Raw genomic sequence first — 14,436 nt, 5'->3', positions numbered from 1 at the left:
TTAAAGAAAGATTCCTAATATTCTATTTTCTGAGTCTGAAAATATACGCTGATTCCCTATATAGAAATGATTATTTATAGTGAAAAAAAAGATAGGCAGCTATCATCTACATGGAAAATGCAAGGATAATCACATAAGGGGAATTAAAAGGAGGAGAAAACAATGATGCTTGATATTGATGACTAGTCTGAAGCATCAAGAAAGAAACATGAACAGAATTCATCTTGGGCGCTGTTGAAATATCCCGAAGTTCCCCATGGTGCCAGACCCATTCCTTCACTCTCTGCCATGGGTGCCAATGACATTCTTTCCCCCCCTCCTGGCTAATGAATGCGCACTTTACGAAACATGACAACCCTAGTTGGATCTGGCATGACCGCAGTTCCACGATAGATGTTGGCCGGTCTAGAATCGCCATTTCTGAATTCAAAGTCGTAGTTTTGGATCACATATGCCAATGCCACTTTGATCTCATTACTGGCAAAGAAACGTCCAGGGCAGGCATGCGTCCCATGTCCGAAGTTGATAGAATGCGTACCGGTGGTAACAAACTGGTACTTGGTTTCATTTCCAGGTTTCTCACGAAGTTGCGACCAGCGGAATCCATTGAAATCTTCGGGTTTGTCGACAATTGATGGGTCCATGTTTGGACCATTGGAGCAAAACGCAAGTGATGTACCCTTGGGGATATTGAGACCATTAGACATAAGGAGTTTCGATGTTGCGATTCGCTCCATGGATACTGCCCACAGTAAGCCAAAAGTATATTTCTCAATTTTACAAAACAGACGTACCACAGCTTGGAGGATTCATCCTCTGGCTCTCCTTCAGGAAACTATCCATCTTTCGCAATTTAGGCATGCTGGACTTCCCCAAAATACCTGCATCCTGCTTCAAAACGCTTCCTAGCTCCTCTCTCAAGGGCCCTAGATACTCTGGCCTAGCACAAAGGTCGTAAATCACATGAGTAAGATTCATCGATGTAGTGTGGATTGCTGCCAGGCTTAAAAGCATCTGCATAGAAGCTTGATAACCAATGTCGCCAGCTCTGGTGCCGGAATTCTTGATGATGAATTGGATCATATCTTCTGGCGGTTGATGATCGGGCATTTGCATAGCTTTCAACCGCTCTTTCAATATCGGCTTCAACAAGCGTCCAGCAGTGGCCAGGTGGCCTTTAATGGCCTGCACCTCTGGAATAAATGGCGCCATAATGGGCTGTATGAGCCAAGGATATTTGACGATTTTTTCTCTAGCAGCAAATGTGTCCACAGTATAATTGATTGTTGCATGGATCCATTCTTCATTTCGGGAAAGTGGAAGGCCAACAAAAACCCTTCCAGAAAGGAGCGCAACAACCCTTAATAGCATTGCATATAATGGGATGGGAGTCCAATGCTCGCAAGGACCGAATGTTTCTGGGAAAGCAAAGGCGGTCTCTTCTTGTAGCCCCTGAAGAGACTTTGTAATATTCCGAGTCAGGTCCATCTTCACGGAATTCACCAAGATTTGGTCATGTGTGCCAATTGTTGTGTATTGACCCAAAAACCGTGTAAAGATTTCCTTTGCAAAGCTAGCCTTGCTCTCAGGTAGGGATTTGATCTCATCAATGAAATGTGCTGGCAGAATCATCTGATCAGGCTTTCCGGGAAGCACGTATGGTTTATCCGGCATCTGGTGAGTAATAAATAAGTAGAGAATTCCGGGTGTTATATCGACATACTCAGGATGAAAGGTATGCTCATCTCATACTGATGTATTTAGGCAAGTGTCGAACACCAAAATAAAATATTTAACTCACTGTTTTATAGGCATCGAGTGCTATTTGGTAGAAATTCAAATCGCTTTCATTGCCTATTACCTGAGCAACCGTGCCCTTAGAACGCCAGACCAAGGGGAGTTTGCAAAGGTGGATAACAGCAAGCAACAACAATATGCTGATCAGAATTTGCACGCCTAGGGAAATGCTCGAATACTCCAGGGACATTTTGAAACAGAGGAACCCTGTAGCCTGTTGTCAAAAGTAAAATATCAGTGAAGAGATGATGATGGATTGTATGATGTTCTTATTTTTTGAGATTACAGATCCTATTATCATACTTAAGTAGCCTCGAATAAATACGGTCGGAAGCGTTTCGGGAATAATAATGCGAGCATACGCGGCCTCAGCCAAAAAAGTCCATGCATGCGGGGATACGGATACTCGGCGTTTTTGGTAGCCTAGATATTGCTTGTCGATCACTTTACTGAAACACAATTTTATGCCAACATTAAGGAGCTTCATAAATCATAGTTAAGTGCCAAGACTATGACTATGAAGAGCCAATTAGTACTCCGCAGACTAAAAATGAATCCGTTTCATGAGATCATATTTTACGCAATATATTATATGCCATAGTAGACAGCCCCACAGCAAAGTTGATCAAAATTATTAGCCGAAAGTTGATTGGAGCGGTAAACGATGAGCGATAAACGATGAGCGATAAACGATGAGCGATAAACGATGAGCGATAAACTATAGGCAATAAACAGTGAGCAATAAACAATAAAGTAGCGGATGCAGTCTCTGCCGGATACTAGAGGCTTAATCCAGGTGGGTAAAAATTCGTAGAATTTGCTTATCCTTGAATTCTTTTCAAAATCAATTTAAAAAGCCTCGACCTTCATGTTTTATTTTTGAACTCGACAATAATTTCGACAACATGAAGTGCACCCATATCACTCCGTCATGTCCGGTCGAGGCAACGACATACGGTTACTACCCGAACCTAGCGGCAAATTGTCTTTACTTGTCCATATTCTGTATCTGTGCTTGCTTGCAAGTCGGTCTTGGTATCAAGGCTGGCGCAAAGACTTACACAGCCTTGACCACGATCGGCTGCCTTGGCGAGGCTCTTGGTTATGTGGGCCGCATAATGATGCATTCGAATCCATGGAGCAACAGCGGCTATATTTTACAAATCCTTCTCCTGATTCTGTCCCCCTCCTTTCTTGCGGCTGCCTTATACTTCAACCTGAAAGCTGCCATCAACCATTTTGGCTCTGAGCACTTTAGAATAAGTGCTCGTTTCGTCGCCCCAATATTCATCACCTGTGATGCTATCGGGTTTCTTACTCAGGGTGTTGGAGGGGGTATTGAGGCATCAGGTAGCAGTGGAGGCGCATCTCAGTCTACCACAGATATCGGAAACGATGTTATGATTTTCGGCATCTCCTTCCAAGCAGCTACTATGGCAGTTTGCGCAGTCTTGTTCCTGGATTACTTTATAACCTATCGAAAGGCCGGTAGAAATCGCTCAAACATGCATTTCTCGGGGGCGAATTCCCTCTCTCAGAAGTTTTACATCACCTGCAACATCGTGGCCTTTTCTACTATTCTTATCCGTTGCATCTACCGGTACGCCTAGTATTCTTGTTGGTATTCTTGTTTGAATGCTCTTTGGCTCATTATGATTTAGCATACCGGAGATGGCAGGTGGATGGGGGAACCCGATCATGAGGAGCCAGGCTTTATTTATGATCTTCGATGGGGCGTGAGTGTATCCCCGTTCAAAGCTTTACCTATCAATTTTCTAACCATTCAGGATAGCATGGTAACTATTGCGGCTATTCTGATGACTGCTGCTCATGCTGGTGTGTTTAGTTTGAGTGGCAGAGATTCCAAAAGATTGCTGCCTAGCTGTGAGGTGGAGCTTCAAGGTCAAGATGCATGATAGTTTAAGTTCTGAAGATTGAACGATTTGCCTTCATTGAATCCAGTGGGATAGATCAGATGCTTTGCTCATTAATTTTGGCTGAAAATACAGCCATAAGTAAAGTTATAGAATAGATTAATAGATCAAGCTCAAGAGGAGCAATCTAGATCCATGGACAATACATGTTGAGAACTACGATAATCATCGGCGATCAATGACGAGTCTAGGCTTACCGCCTTCGATTATTAGCCGATATGATAAGAGGGAAGTCAGGTTAGCCGCTCTTCCGGCAAGCTTCCTCAGCCTCAATAAATTTTTCATGTGTAATTAGAGGTGACTCTATGTCTTCGCGTCGTTTTCACAAGAAGTCACGTACAGGATGTACGTCATGTCGTTCGCGCAGAATAAAGGTAATGTTCAATGAGATTTACGTCCATACATACCCTAATTCTTAGCTAGTGCGACGAAATGCGTCCAAATTGTGCCAACTGCCAACGAGCAGATTTGTCTTGCCATTATGTTCTGCGAATGCAAGAATCCACTTCATCGGCTCGAAGAGTCAATATTGAGCAGAATATTTCTCCCGCCAGTCCTCAAGCACAGGCTGCGCCTGACCGAAAGGGAGGGGAATTTGATTTGCTGGACCTAAGATTAATGCACCATTTTACCCTGGTCATCTCAGCTTCCCTTTTCGAGGACCGTCAACAGAGTCTATGGCAGGAAGAAGTTCCAATTCAAGCGGCTTCGTGTCCACTTCTTATGCATGGTATATTGGCTATATCCGCTCTCCATTTGGCATTGTCCAAGCTGGAAGAGGTTTCACTGCATTTCGACCGGGCGCTATATCACCATACCCTCAGTCTTCAGATATTTAATCGCGAGATAACAGCTTCCAATTCCTCGAATGTGCATTTGCACTTTGCATTCAGCATATTGCTCATTGTCTGGGCTTATGGGTCATCAGCTGCAGTGGATGACCAGTATATACAGCTAGACAGCCTCCTGGGCTCACTGGAGCTGGTACGTGGGTGCAAAAGCATGTTTGAACTCCACAGCGATGATATCAAAAACCAAGAAATCGGTCGATTCCTCGGGCTTCATGCTTCAGCGACCAAGAGAGACTTGTCGAGTACGACTCAACATGCGTTCGCATGCTTGCGCTCTAAGGCAGAGGATTTCATTGACACTATGGCAATAGACCATATGGAACGCCACATACAATTTGTCGGAATTGCATGTGATATACGATCTGTAATAGGCTGGCCAGCCGTCCTTGACGATACTTTCTGGGCTCGGATCAGAGCGTATAAGCCTGTTGCAATGTTGATACTGGTGCATTACTGTATGCTTCTTGACACATGCAAAAATCATTGGTGGATAGCAGGTTGGTCCGGCCGTCTTATTAAAGCTGTGGAAAGAGTCCTCCCCGACTCAGAAAAACGCCGGCTTGATTGGGCGACCCATATAACTTGGATTCGGGATGAGATCATAAATTCTGCTTGACTCCAGTTCTCATTCTGATAGCCAGCCGGTATGGTTATTGGATCGTCAGTTGTTGATTCCTTCAGCCACGCCATACCCAATAAACACACATACTACGTTATGTAATTCAAGTGTTGTTTAGAATGGAAGGGAATCAATAAGTGATATTCAATACATTATGGGATGGTGGGTCACTTTCATTAATCAGGTCTTGATAAAAAAGGACATCGTCAAGGCCCCCCTGGAAACTGCTAGCAGCTATTTACAGAACAGGGGTACAGGAGCGAATGACGAGTATGGAAGACAGCCCTGTTACAAATTAAACTTGGAATAATTAATTGAATTCCCAACTTCGATTCATAAACCCCTCATTCGAGCAAGAACCTAGCAGCCAGCTCGTACGCCTCATTTCTTGCTTTTCCGAGAACGGTGCCCTCCTGTGCTCCCTTATCCCACCCATGCGGGCAGTTCTCGAACCTTCGGATGGAGACTTGCCTGCCAGGCAATATAGATATCTTGCGGGCAAGGTCCTCTGTCTCGGGTGCGAATGAGTCTTGAGATGCAGTAATAAACAACAGCTTCGCAGGGAATTTCTCCGGCGGTGTGTATGAAGGAGAGATTCCAGGAATTTTTCGATCCACATTAGGTTGGATATAGCATCGATGGAAATATCGAGATACGCAAGCAGGCATTTTTTTGCCTGTGTTATCAAAGGGCTGCTTATCTGCGGGGTCCTGAGCGAGGTCTGCTGGGCCGTAAAAAGACACCACTGCAGAAAAGGCATTGGCGGGAAACATAGATGCAGAGGAGACTGCCAAAGCAAGATTGGCGCCCGCACTAAAGCCGGAAAGGGCGACAGCATTAACATCGTAGATGGTCGGATGTGAATGGACATACTTGACAGTGTCCTCAATATCTTGAAAAGCTGCCGGAAATGGATGCTCTGGGGCTAAGCGATATTGGATGTCAAGGACGGTGTAATTTGTCCGGGTGGCAATGAAACGGCAAAATTGATCATCGCTTCCATGTCCAGGTAGGACGAAACCACTACCATGAAAGTTGAGTAACACCGCGCTTGGCCTTTGTTCTGAAGCTCTCTGCGGATGATAAATGTGTGCTTTTATGGGCCTTCCCGCGTCTCTTGAAGGCAGGTATACTATTTCATCCGGACTTGAATTTGCCAGGTGACCCACAGCAATGCGGGTGAGGGTGCGTAACAAAAGAGCGACGCATTTTAGGTATGCATACCTAAAGATCATATAAAAAGCCGAGACAGTCATAATGAGAAATGGGGTGTTATTTGTTAAAACAGAGAAGAAAATGTAAAGTTTAAAAGAACCTATGGTTTATTGGAGGTATTTATGGCTGGCTCGACCTCTTCCGCCCAGCACTCTAAATTGCAGAAATTGGTAGGCTAGGCTGAGAAGTAGATGAGGCAAATCATTTAACACTGTGCGGCAAGAACGGAACCGCACTAACAGGCGGGGGCCTTGCTTAGCGTCCACGGGTGTTTCTAGTTTCCGGCCTCCTCAGTCATGCGTTTGATGTGTTTGCATTTTCATTGAAAAGTTTTCAATGAAAAGTCTATTTCTTTTGGGTCAACAATACAATTACGAGACAAGACACCGTATTTTAGTGAAAGTAGATCACAGTAGTTAGTTAATTATCAATACTGAGAGAGGATTATTGATATTCTGTGACTAACTATTCTTAATATAGTCTAATATCTCTTGGCAGGGGGTCTAGAGAATCTGTTGAAGAGTGTAGAGGATGCCCCAGTTTCAAGACCTACTGTAATTGTGATCAGAATTTAATCATGATTGAGTATTAACTATACCAGCGGACCTGCAAACCAATATTCGGATTAGCCTGTGGTCCACCAACTAAGTGCTCAATTCAACGTACCCCCAGATGACTACTATCATTTTATCGAACCGAAAGGAGTGCCCATTTTCTTCCCGTAGTTGGATGCCACTTATAACGTAATGCGCAGCTACTGCTGTTATTCTGACGGTGAATTAAGTCAGCTTTTCATTATATGTCAGCATCCTCTTGTAGCTTTTATAATATCTGCTAACACGTACAATAAGTGCAATATCATTTCATTCTGGTAGACTAACAAAAACGCGCCAAAAAGGGTGGGGGGAAGGAAACCTTATATCGCCAGCGACACAAAGTTATTTCTTATAGCTAAGGTACTCAAACTACTTGTTGTTGTCCTCTTCTATGTCACCTTGTCTGAGACGCATCTCTCTTTAACGATCATACCTCACCCCAGCTTCGGCCAATCTCCGCTCCTGATCTTCTTCACTCAAGCGGTGCCATTTTTCTCTTTTTGCCATACTTTTAAGGAAAGAGTTGTAGCTAAAGCGAAGCGGGCCTTGAGCTTGCTTCTCTTCACTTCCTTGGCCAGTAGTGTTCGAAGGGGGGATCTGTGTAACGGGCGAAGCAGATGAAACAAAAAGGCTGGTGTTGGCTTCAGCCTCTTCTTTGATGCCCGTTCCTTAAGGCTGAATTCCAACATGATTCAACCCGGAAGGGTTTGATGGCTTAATCCAACCTGGAGTTATTTGATTGGAAGGAGAAAGGCCCTATGACCATTCCTGTTGCTCTCCTTTTGCTATAAAAGCATCTAGCAAACATGGGGTCGGGGAGCAGTCAACTATTTGGCCCTCGTCACTCAGGAATATCAAATATCTCTCTTCTTGTTTACCCCATGCTTTACTAATCTTGGATTCTGCTGCTTTGCGGCCTACCAGCCTGACAAGGTCTAACTTTGTAATCCATAAGAAGTAGTGCTTACTGATATTATCCGGATCAAGTCTAATAAGGAGCTTTTTATAATCAGGCTTAATGTTCTTTTATTTGATCTTGACCCACGCCTCCGGACTGTGCTTGTATTCGCGTGTATTTGATCTGATTTCAATAGTGATTCCCACAATCTCTTGAATGTTTTCTTTTGTATATAGCCAAATCTTCTCCTTCTTTTCATTCTTGTAGTCGGAAAGGGTGATGCGGTGGTATAAAAGATTCTTGAATCCTTGGGTATTGAACGCATTAGTCCGCATAAAATGATAGATTAGCGCATTACATAGACCACCCCGCAAGATAGCAAAGGCGCTTCTTCCCTTTCCACCGAAGCCATCAAGGACTCCAGATGGGCCACTATTCAGACTAAGGGATTTGAAATCCTCAAGAAGATCCAACTTGTGATCTGAATCGGAAGATGCAGACACAGAGATATCAGGTCCTGCCCTAGTTGAAGCTGCGTCATCCGTTGATCCAGATGACTGGCTTCTTAACACATCTAGCTGGCTTAAATTTGCTTGTGTCTTGCCAAGGGGCTTGTAGCTGATATCTTCCATATCCTCATACTCTGGCTTAGACTGCGTCTGCACTGATTGACTCTGGTCACCTTCACCAGCAGATTTTTACTCTCCGGCGTCTTAGTCACGATAGATGATTATGCATTGGCACTACAAGCCTTTTCAGAACACATGTTTGCCTTGGCAGCTTCCCGCAGCCTTTCTTTTGCTTTCTCTTTCTCTTTTGCGGCTGCAGCCCTTGTTTTTCCGATTGCTTCGCCTGGCATTTTTAAAGACGAATTTCCGGAAAGTTTTAGATAAGAAAGGAATTGTTTATTTTGGTTCTGATCAAGGGATGTCGGTTATATATACATGGCCGCACACTAATCAAATATGTCACTACCACACGTTTCAAAGGCCGGCTTCGAAATATCGCAGCGGCCGCAATAACTTGGTGGTACTTTTTACTAACCAATTTACTATGTAGCCGCTTGAAAGAAAAGATTTAGACTTAAGAGCTTTACATCAACAGATTCTCTAAGAAATGGCATCCCAAATGGCTCCGGCAATATTCATCAAAGTGAGGAAGCCTGCAAAGATTTTTCCGTATTTGCTCAATCTTAAAAGCTTAGTCTGTTTACTGGCTTATGCACTAGTGAGCACATTTGCCAGATTTGCTAGCCAAAATTTGTTTCTGCAGTCAACAGAAGTGGCTAATATGGCCCGCCATCAGCATACTGTAAGCAGTTTTCTACTCCACAAACCAAAGCATCCCTGACACGGCTTTGGAAATGCATGCATTTTATTTAAACTTAAAACTATCTTATTCTGTAAATCATAATCAGCATATTATATCACTAGAAAGAAGCTAGAAGTCAGAAAAGTAAGCAGGATCAACCTGCTTACTAATTTAGGAAACAGTTTCTGTCTGCTAATTTTTAAGCATATACAGACCTATTTCTTATTTTTCTACAGTACAGTACAGTAACACAGTTGCTCCGTCTTCTACTGTACACTGTACTTACAATATTTAACCCAAAACCTAAGATTTTCATTAAATCACCAAATAATGCCACTTTTAAGCTGTTTTAATAAAAACCTCCAGATTCTAATTTTTGTAAATTTATATAATATCTCGTCATCTTCAGGTACAGCATTATAGGCTTAACAAAAATCTGCTGTCAGCTTTTATTATTAATTTGTAAATACTGCCAAGCAACAGTATGGTCCCAGAAACAAGATATTTAAAGCAATTACTAATATACTTTCCAGAATACATAGTCAATATAAGAGTCGGCGTATTAGACACAGAACACAGAGGTAACTATACAGAAAAAATATTAATCATTCTTATAGAAAAAGATACTGCTAGGGATTAAGCAGCTTCTGTATATCTATTAAATTGTTAGATTTTCTTAGTTGTAACACGCCTACTGTTATTCCTAGGGTTAGCAGTACTGTTATAATCATTTTTATAGCAAGTCCGCCTTCTTGTATAAAATACTATTAGCCCTTTCTAGTTTTTAATAGAACAGTCGCTGCCGATCCTTACCTGTTTTTGAGACGATCTCAAAGTATTGTATATATTACCACAGTTAGCTTCCACTTAATATAATCATAGTAAGAAGTCAATATCAACACCACCTTCTGTAAAGCTATCTTAGACAAATTTTCAGGCAATCACCTGGAGGTTTGCTTAAGAAAGTCTTAATCCTGACCAACTTTAACTTTTCACCGCCCTCTCTTTTTATCACACTCTTTGTTTATTGCTCTTTCTTTTTATTGCTCTCTCATTTTATTGCTTTCTCTTTTTATTGCTCTTTTCACCGCCCTCTACTTTCTGCATGTGTGGTTAAATTTTAAACTTTCTATAATTTAAAGAAACTAAGAATAGATTCTTATCTACCAGGTACTGGTAAGAATTAGAAACTTTTTAAAATTATTCCTAGACTGTTTACAACTTTTTACTGTACTACCAAACCTATCTTACCCACTAACTAAACTGCCCTATAATATAATATAAAGCCGCTCTTTTACATCTTAACCATCTATAAGGGGCTTCTGAAATTAGTTTAATTAGTATATACTGTAACCCTCCGCCAAAGCGAGCTGAATTAGTATAGACTAATATATATATAAAGAACTAAGAATTGCTGTATCTACAGATTTTATATAAACTATATAAAGAATATAGGCTAAGAACAATTATATAGTAATATAACTAACAGAAGTCTTATATTTTTATTTCAAAAAGTGCAGGGGTCTTTTATAAAGATCTGTATAGTCTATATATAGTTGCTATTAATTGCCCACTAAAAGGGCCTCCTTTCTTAATTATTGATTATATTAATATTAATATAAACATGTTCTAGTAGTTAAGCAACTACTTTGGTCTGTCCAGCTGCTGCAGTAAAGATAAAAGCTGTTTATTCTTTAGATTTTTAGTTATTAATTATAATTTAATCCTAATAGTATACAAAATGTACTATAGACCAGTGTTGGCCTATAATTACTACCTAACAAAGGCTGACTCCATCTGAACTTCTTTTATTAATATTAACAAAATTTTATCATAAAATTTCTTTAACTATTAATAAATATCCTAATCTATAAGCAGCCTATATTAGGGAGATACTTTAAGTATCAGCTAGAATAAATAAGGCCGGATAGCTTAAAATATATTTTACAATAGGTAGCAACTTTCCTTTAATTGCAGCTGTGAAAGGGGCAACTTTAGATTTATACTAAATACTAAGATTAATATTTAGCCTTTATGAAATAGACTTTACAACTGCTTTTTTGTTATTTTCTATAGTATATAATAATAGACTCCTACCATCCGCGCTTTGAATATTAATATTAATTTAAAAATCCTCCAGCAGTAACAGGGTGGTTTAGTTAAACTGTTTATATAAAGGCTTTTTTGATACTAAAAAAAAGATATATCTCTGCAATGATTACAACTATTAACCTTAGCCTAAGGGTTGTAAATTATAATCTAAATTACAGTATAATAAGCTTATTGTACAGCTAAATAAAGACGATTTTTACTGTGAAAATTAGCAATATTAAGACTGGTACAGGAATTGAATAGTAATTTTAAAAAATATATATATATTTCACCGGATTTAACTGCATATATTAATAGTGTTATGCCTTTATCACAGTAACAGTTAAGATTAATTATTTTTTTTAAAAAAAAGTAGTTATACTGTATAAAGGTTGCTGCTAGTTACTGTAAAAAAAGAGTATACTAAGGCTATTAGGCCCTTAGTAATTATAGTTAAATTCTGGTTGCCCTAGCAGAAAAATAATAGCCTTTTTTTGTTATAGTTAATGTAAGGGCCCAAACAGCCCTTCCAACCTTCGCGGATATCTGCAAAGGGAAATGTATATAGACAACCTAAGGCGGCAGTTATATAACAGCTAAGCAAGCCGGCCGCAGCCGCCCCCAAGGGCGGCGGCTGCCTTATAAGTTAGATAAGGCAGTAATAATACCTTAAGATAATATATTAGCACCCTTAGCTTTATAAAAGCTATTTATTTATTATACTATTTTATTCTTTAGCCTTTATAATTTTATTATTTAATACTTTATAGAATAGCCTGGTAAGTAATAGCCGGCTATAATATATAAAGCTAAACCAGAAGTAACTTTTCTAATCTAATTATAAAAAACTATATATTAACTGCAGGGGATAAATTATTTATACTAAAAAAAAAATATAGGTTCTAATCTAAAATCTTTATAAATATTTATATTTACTTAAATAAATTGCCAAGCTGTAGGAACAGGTAAAAATTAGTACTGTAAAAAAATATCTATATAAAAATTTAAAAAACTCTAATTTTAGTACTATAGAAATTAAAAAAACTAGTATATATATTAATCTATCTATAGATAAAAAATAATACAGTATCTGCAACTATACTATTTACTGTATATTTATTACCAGATAAAAATTAACTATAAAGACTAATAACTAAAATAAAAACTAAAAAGTATATATTATAGTAGCCTATTTAAATTATATTTTAAATAATCTATAGAAAGGCAAGGCAGCTAAATTCTACTATAAAAAAAAATAGGCTGGCCTTTATAAGTTTTTTAAAATACAGCTAGAGGATCCTATAAATAGACAGCAGAAAGCCTAGTTAAAAATATTTAAAATTAAATTTTATAAAAAAAAACTAAAGTTTACCTATCTACAAAAATAAAAGAAAATAAGAACTAAATTAGATTATAAAATATAAAATATTAATACTGTATAGTTGTATTTATTTTTTATATTTTTTTTTCTACAGTCCAGAAAAAGATCTATAAACAGTAGATTTTTTTTATAATTAAATAAAATCTTATTATACTATTTATAAGATTATATCCAGTACTAAGTTAATAATATAAATAAATAAAAAATAAAATACTTTATAAATAGACTTTAAAAAAAAATTACAGATCTACTACTTTTATAAATAAAATCTAAAAACTAGAGATTTAGATTAATAGTTCTGTAAAAGAAGTTTAGAGGCTAAAGTAATTTTTTTAATACTATAAATATTTACAGAAGCCCCCGGATTAAAAGTTTACTATAATTATAAATAAATAAATTATTAAATAAAAAATTACTGGTTAACTAAACTACTTATAAAGTAACTAGTAGATAGGATTATAGTATCTGTTTTAAACTAAATTAAAATTATAATCTACCCCAGTTTAAAACTAAAAAAATAACTAATTCTCTGTAAAGAAAAAAAATATTTTATAAAAATAAAAATTATTATAAATAGTAGAGTAGAGGTAAATCTAGTATTTATAATATTTACTAAATAAATAAAATAGCTAACTATTTTAATAAAAATAATTATAAAAAAAATTGGATAAAAAGGTGTACAGTTAAAAAAAATTATAGTATTTATAGTATATTTAAAAAATATTTAAAAATACTATAAAAATTAAATAGGTCTTATAATTACAATACTAGAAATAAATAAGATAGTTTTAGAAATACTTTAAATAAAATAGTAAAAGCCTATTATAAAATTTAATAAATATAAACTTTAATTTTATAAATACTGTATACTAAGAGTACTATAGATTACAGCAGAGAAAATTATACTAAAAAATTTTATAAAAATAAATTTTTATTTAGTAATAATATAAAAGATTTGTAAAATAACTATTAACTAAGAAATACCAGTATAGTACTATAAATATAAAATAGTATTTATAAAAAAAAAAAGCTGTAAATTTGCCTATATAAAGACTAGAAGTAGATTTAAAAATTAATTTTTATAAAAAATTCCAGCCGAAGCTGGGGCAAGTGTATAAAATATTACCTATAAAAAAAAGATTTTATAAAACTACTTATAAAAAATACTTATAAAAAAGTAGATTTGGTATTTTAAATTACCAGTAGGTATACTAGTCCTATTTATAAATAAAAAAAATAAAAGTTTATAAATATATATAAACTACTATAAATTAAATAAATAAATAGTAAAAAATATTTATTTACTACTATAGATTAATAAGTATATTAACTAATTTATAGGGGCTTTTTAGTTTATACAGCTGGACCTATATAAGGCCTACTATAAAATCAGAATTATAAAAAAATATAAATAAAAAATAGTATTTTAAATAAAGTATAGACTATTTAAGTATCTAGTTATATTATTTAAATTAACTAATATATCTGTAGAATTTTAAAATTTTATAAATTTTTTATTTACAGAATACCTGGATAACTTTATAATTATTTATTTTAATAATATTATAGTATACTTATAAAATCTAAAAATATATAAAATACAGATCTGCAAAATACTAAAAATATTATAAAATATAGAATTATACATAAAACTAAATAAATACTACTTTGCAGTAATAAAAATTAACTTTTTAAAATTTCTAATCAGCTGTAAAAGTATTTATATAAAATTAGGGTATATTG

General features: G+C 36.8%; 5 protein-coding genes across 5 annotated transcripts; 2 read left to right on the top strand and 3 right to left on the bottom strand.

Annotated features, from left to right (window-relative positions):
- Positions 1-226: 226 nt before the first annotated feature.
- BO86DRAFT_394009 (cytochrome P450) lies at positions 227-1,819 on the bottom strand. The gene is made up of 3 exons (XM_025673145.1): positions 1,802-1,819; positions 795-1,674; positions 227-742 (listed from the first exon to the last, which is right to left on the bottom strand). The coding sequence occupies exons 2-3, from the start codon at positions 1,672-1,674 to the stop codon at positions 324-326; spliced, it is 1,299 nt and encodes a 432-aa protein (XP_025521651.1). The 5' UTR covers positions 1,802-1,819; the 3' UTR covers positions 227-323.
- An 883-nt stretch (positions 1,820-2,702) lies between these two features.
- BO86DRAFT_460348 (RTA1 domain-containing protein) lies at positions 2,703-3,884 on the top strand (the record flags this gene model as incomplete). Its single annotated transcript, XM_025677401.1, has 4 exons — positions 2,703-3,397; positions 3,459-3,533; positions 3,590-3,633; positions 3,838-3,884. The coding sequence occupies 4 exons, from the start codon at positions 2,703-2,705 to the stop codon at positions 3,882-3,884; spliced, it is 861 nt and encodes a 286-aa protein (XP_025521650.1).
- Positions 3,885-4,036: 152 nt separating this feature from the next.
- BO86DRAFT_374229 (Zn(II)2Cys6 transcription factor) lies at positions 4,037-5,221 on the top strand (the record flags this gene model as incomplete). Its single annotated transcript, XM_025670415.1, has 2 exons — positions 4,037-4,105; positions 4,155-5,221. 2 exons carry the CDS (start codon positions 4,037-4,039, stop codon positions 5,196-5,198), a joined length of 1,113 nt encoding a protein of 370 aa, XP_025521649.1. The 3' UTR covers positions 5,199-5,221.
- A 324-nt stretch (positions 5,222-5,545) lies between these two features.
- On the bottom strand, positions 5,546-6,436 carry BO86DRAFT_327391 (alpha/beta hydrolase; the record flags this gene model as incomplete). Its single annotated transcript, XM_025668606.1, has 1 exon — positions 5,546-6,436. The coding sequence occupies one exon, from the start codon at positions 6,434-6,436 to the stop codon at positions 5,546-5,548; it is 891 nt and encodes a 296-aa protein (XP_025521648.1).
- A 461-nt stretch (positions 6,437-6,897) lies between these two features.
- BO86DRAFT_384404 (uncharacterized protein) lies at positions 6,898-8,769 on the bottom strand (the record flags this gene model as incomplete). The annotated part of the gene is made up of 6 exons (XM_025670876.1): positions 6,898-6,928; positions 7,083-7,184; positions 7,446-7,680; positions 7,981-8,000; positions 8,058-8,574; positions 8,658-8,769. 6 exons carry the CDS (start codon positions 8,767-8,769, stop codon positions 6,898-6,900), a joined length of 1,017 nt encoding a protein of 338 aa, XP_025521647.1.
- Positions 8,770-14,436: the final 5,667 nt, after the last annotated feature.

Source organism: Aspergillus japonicus (genome assembly GCF_003184785.1).
Source record: "Aspergillus japonicus CBS 114.51 unplaced genomic scaffold BO86scaffold_148, whole genome shotgun sequence".
Lineage (NCBI taxonomy): Eukaryota > Fungi > Ascomycota > Eurotiomycetes > Eurotiales > Aspergillaceae > Aspergillus > Aspergillus japonicus.
The sequence above is the reverse complement of the archived record's forward strand: the minus strand, read 5'-3'. Positions and strand labels throughout refer to the sequence as shown.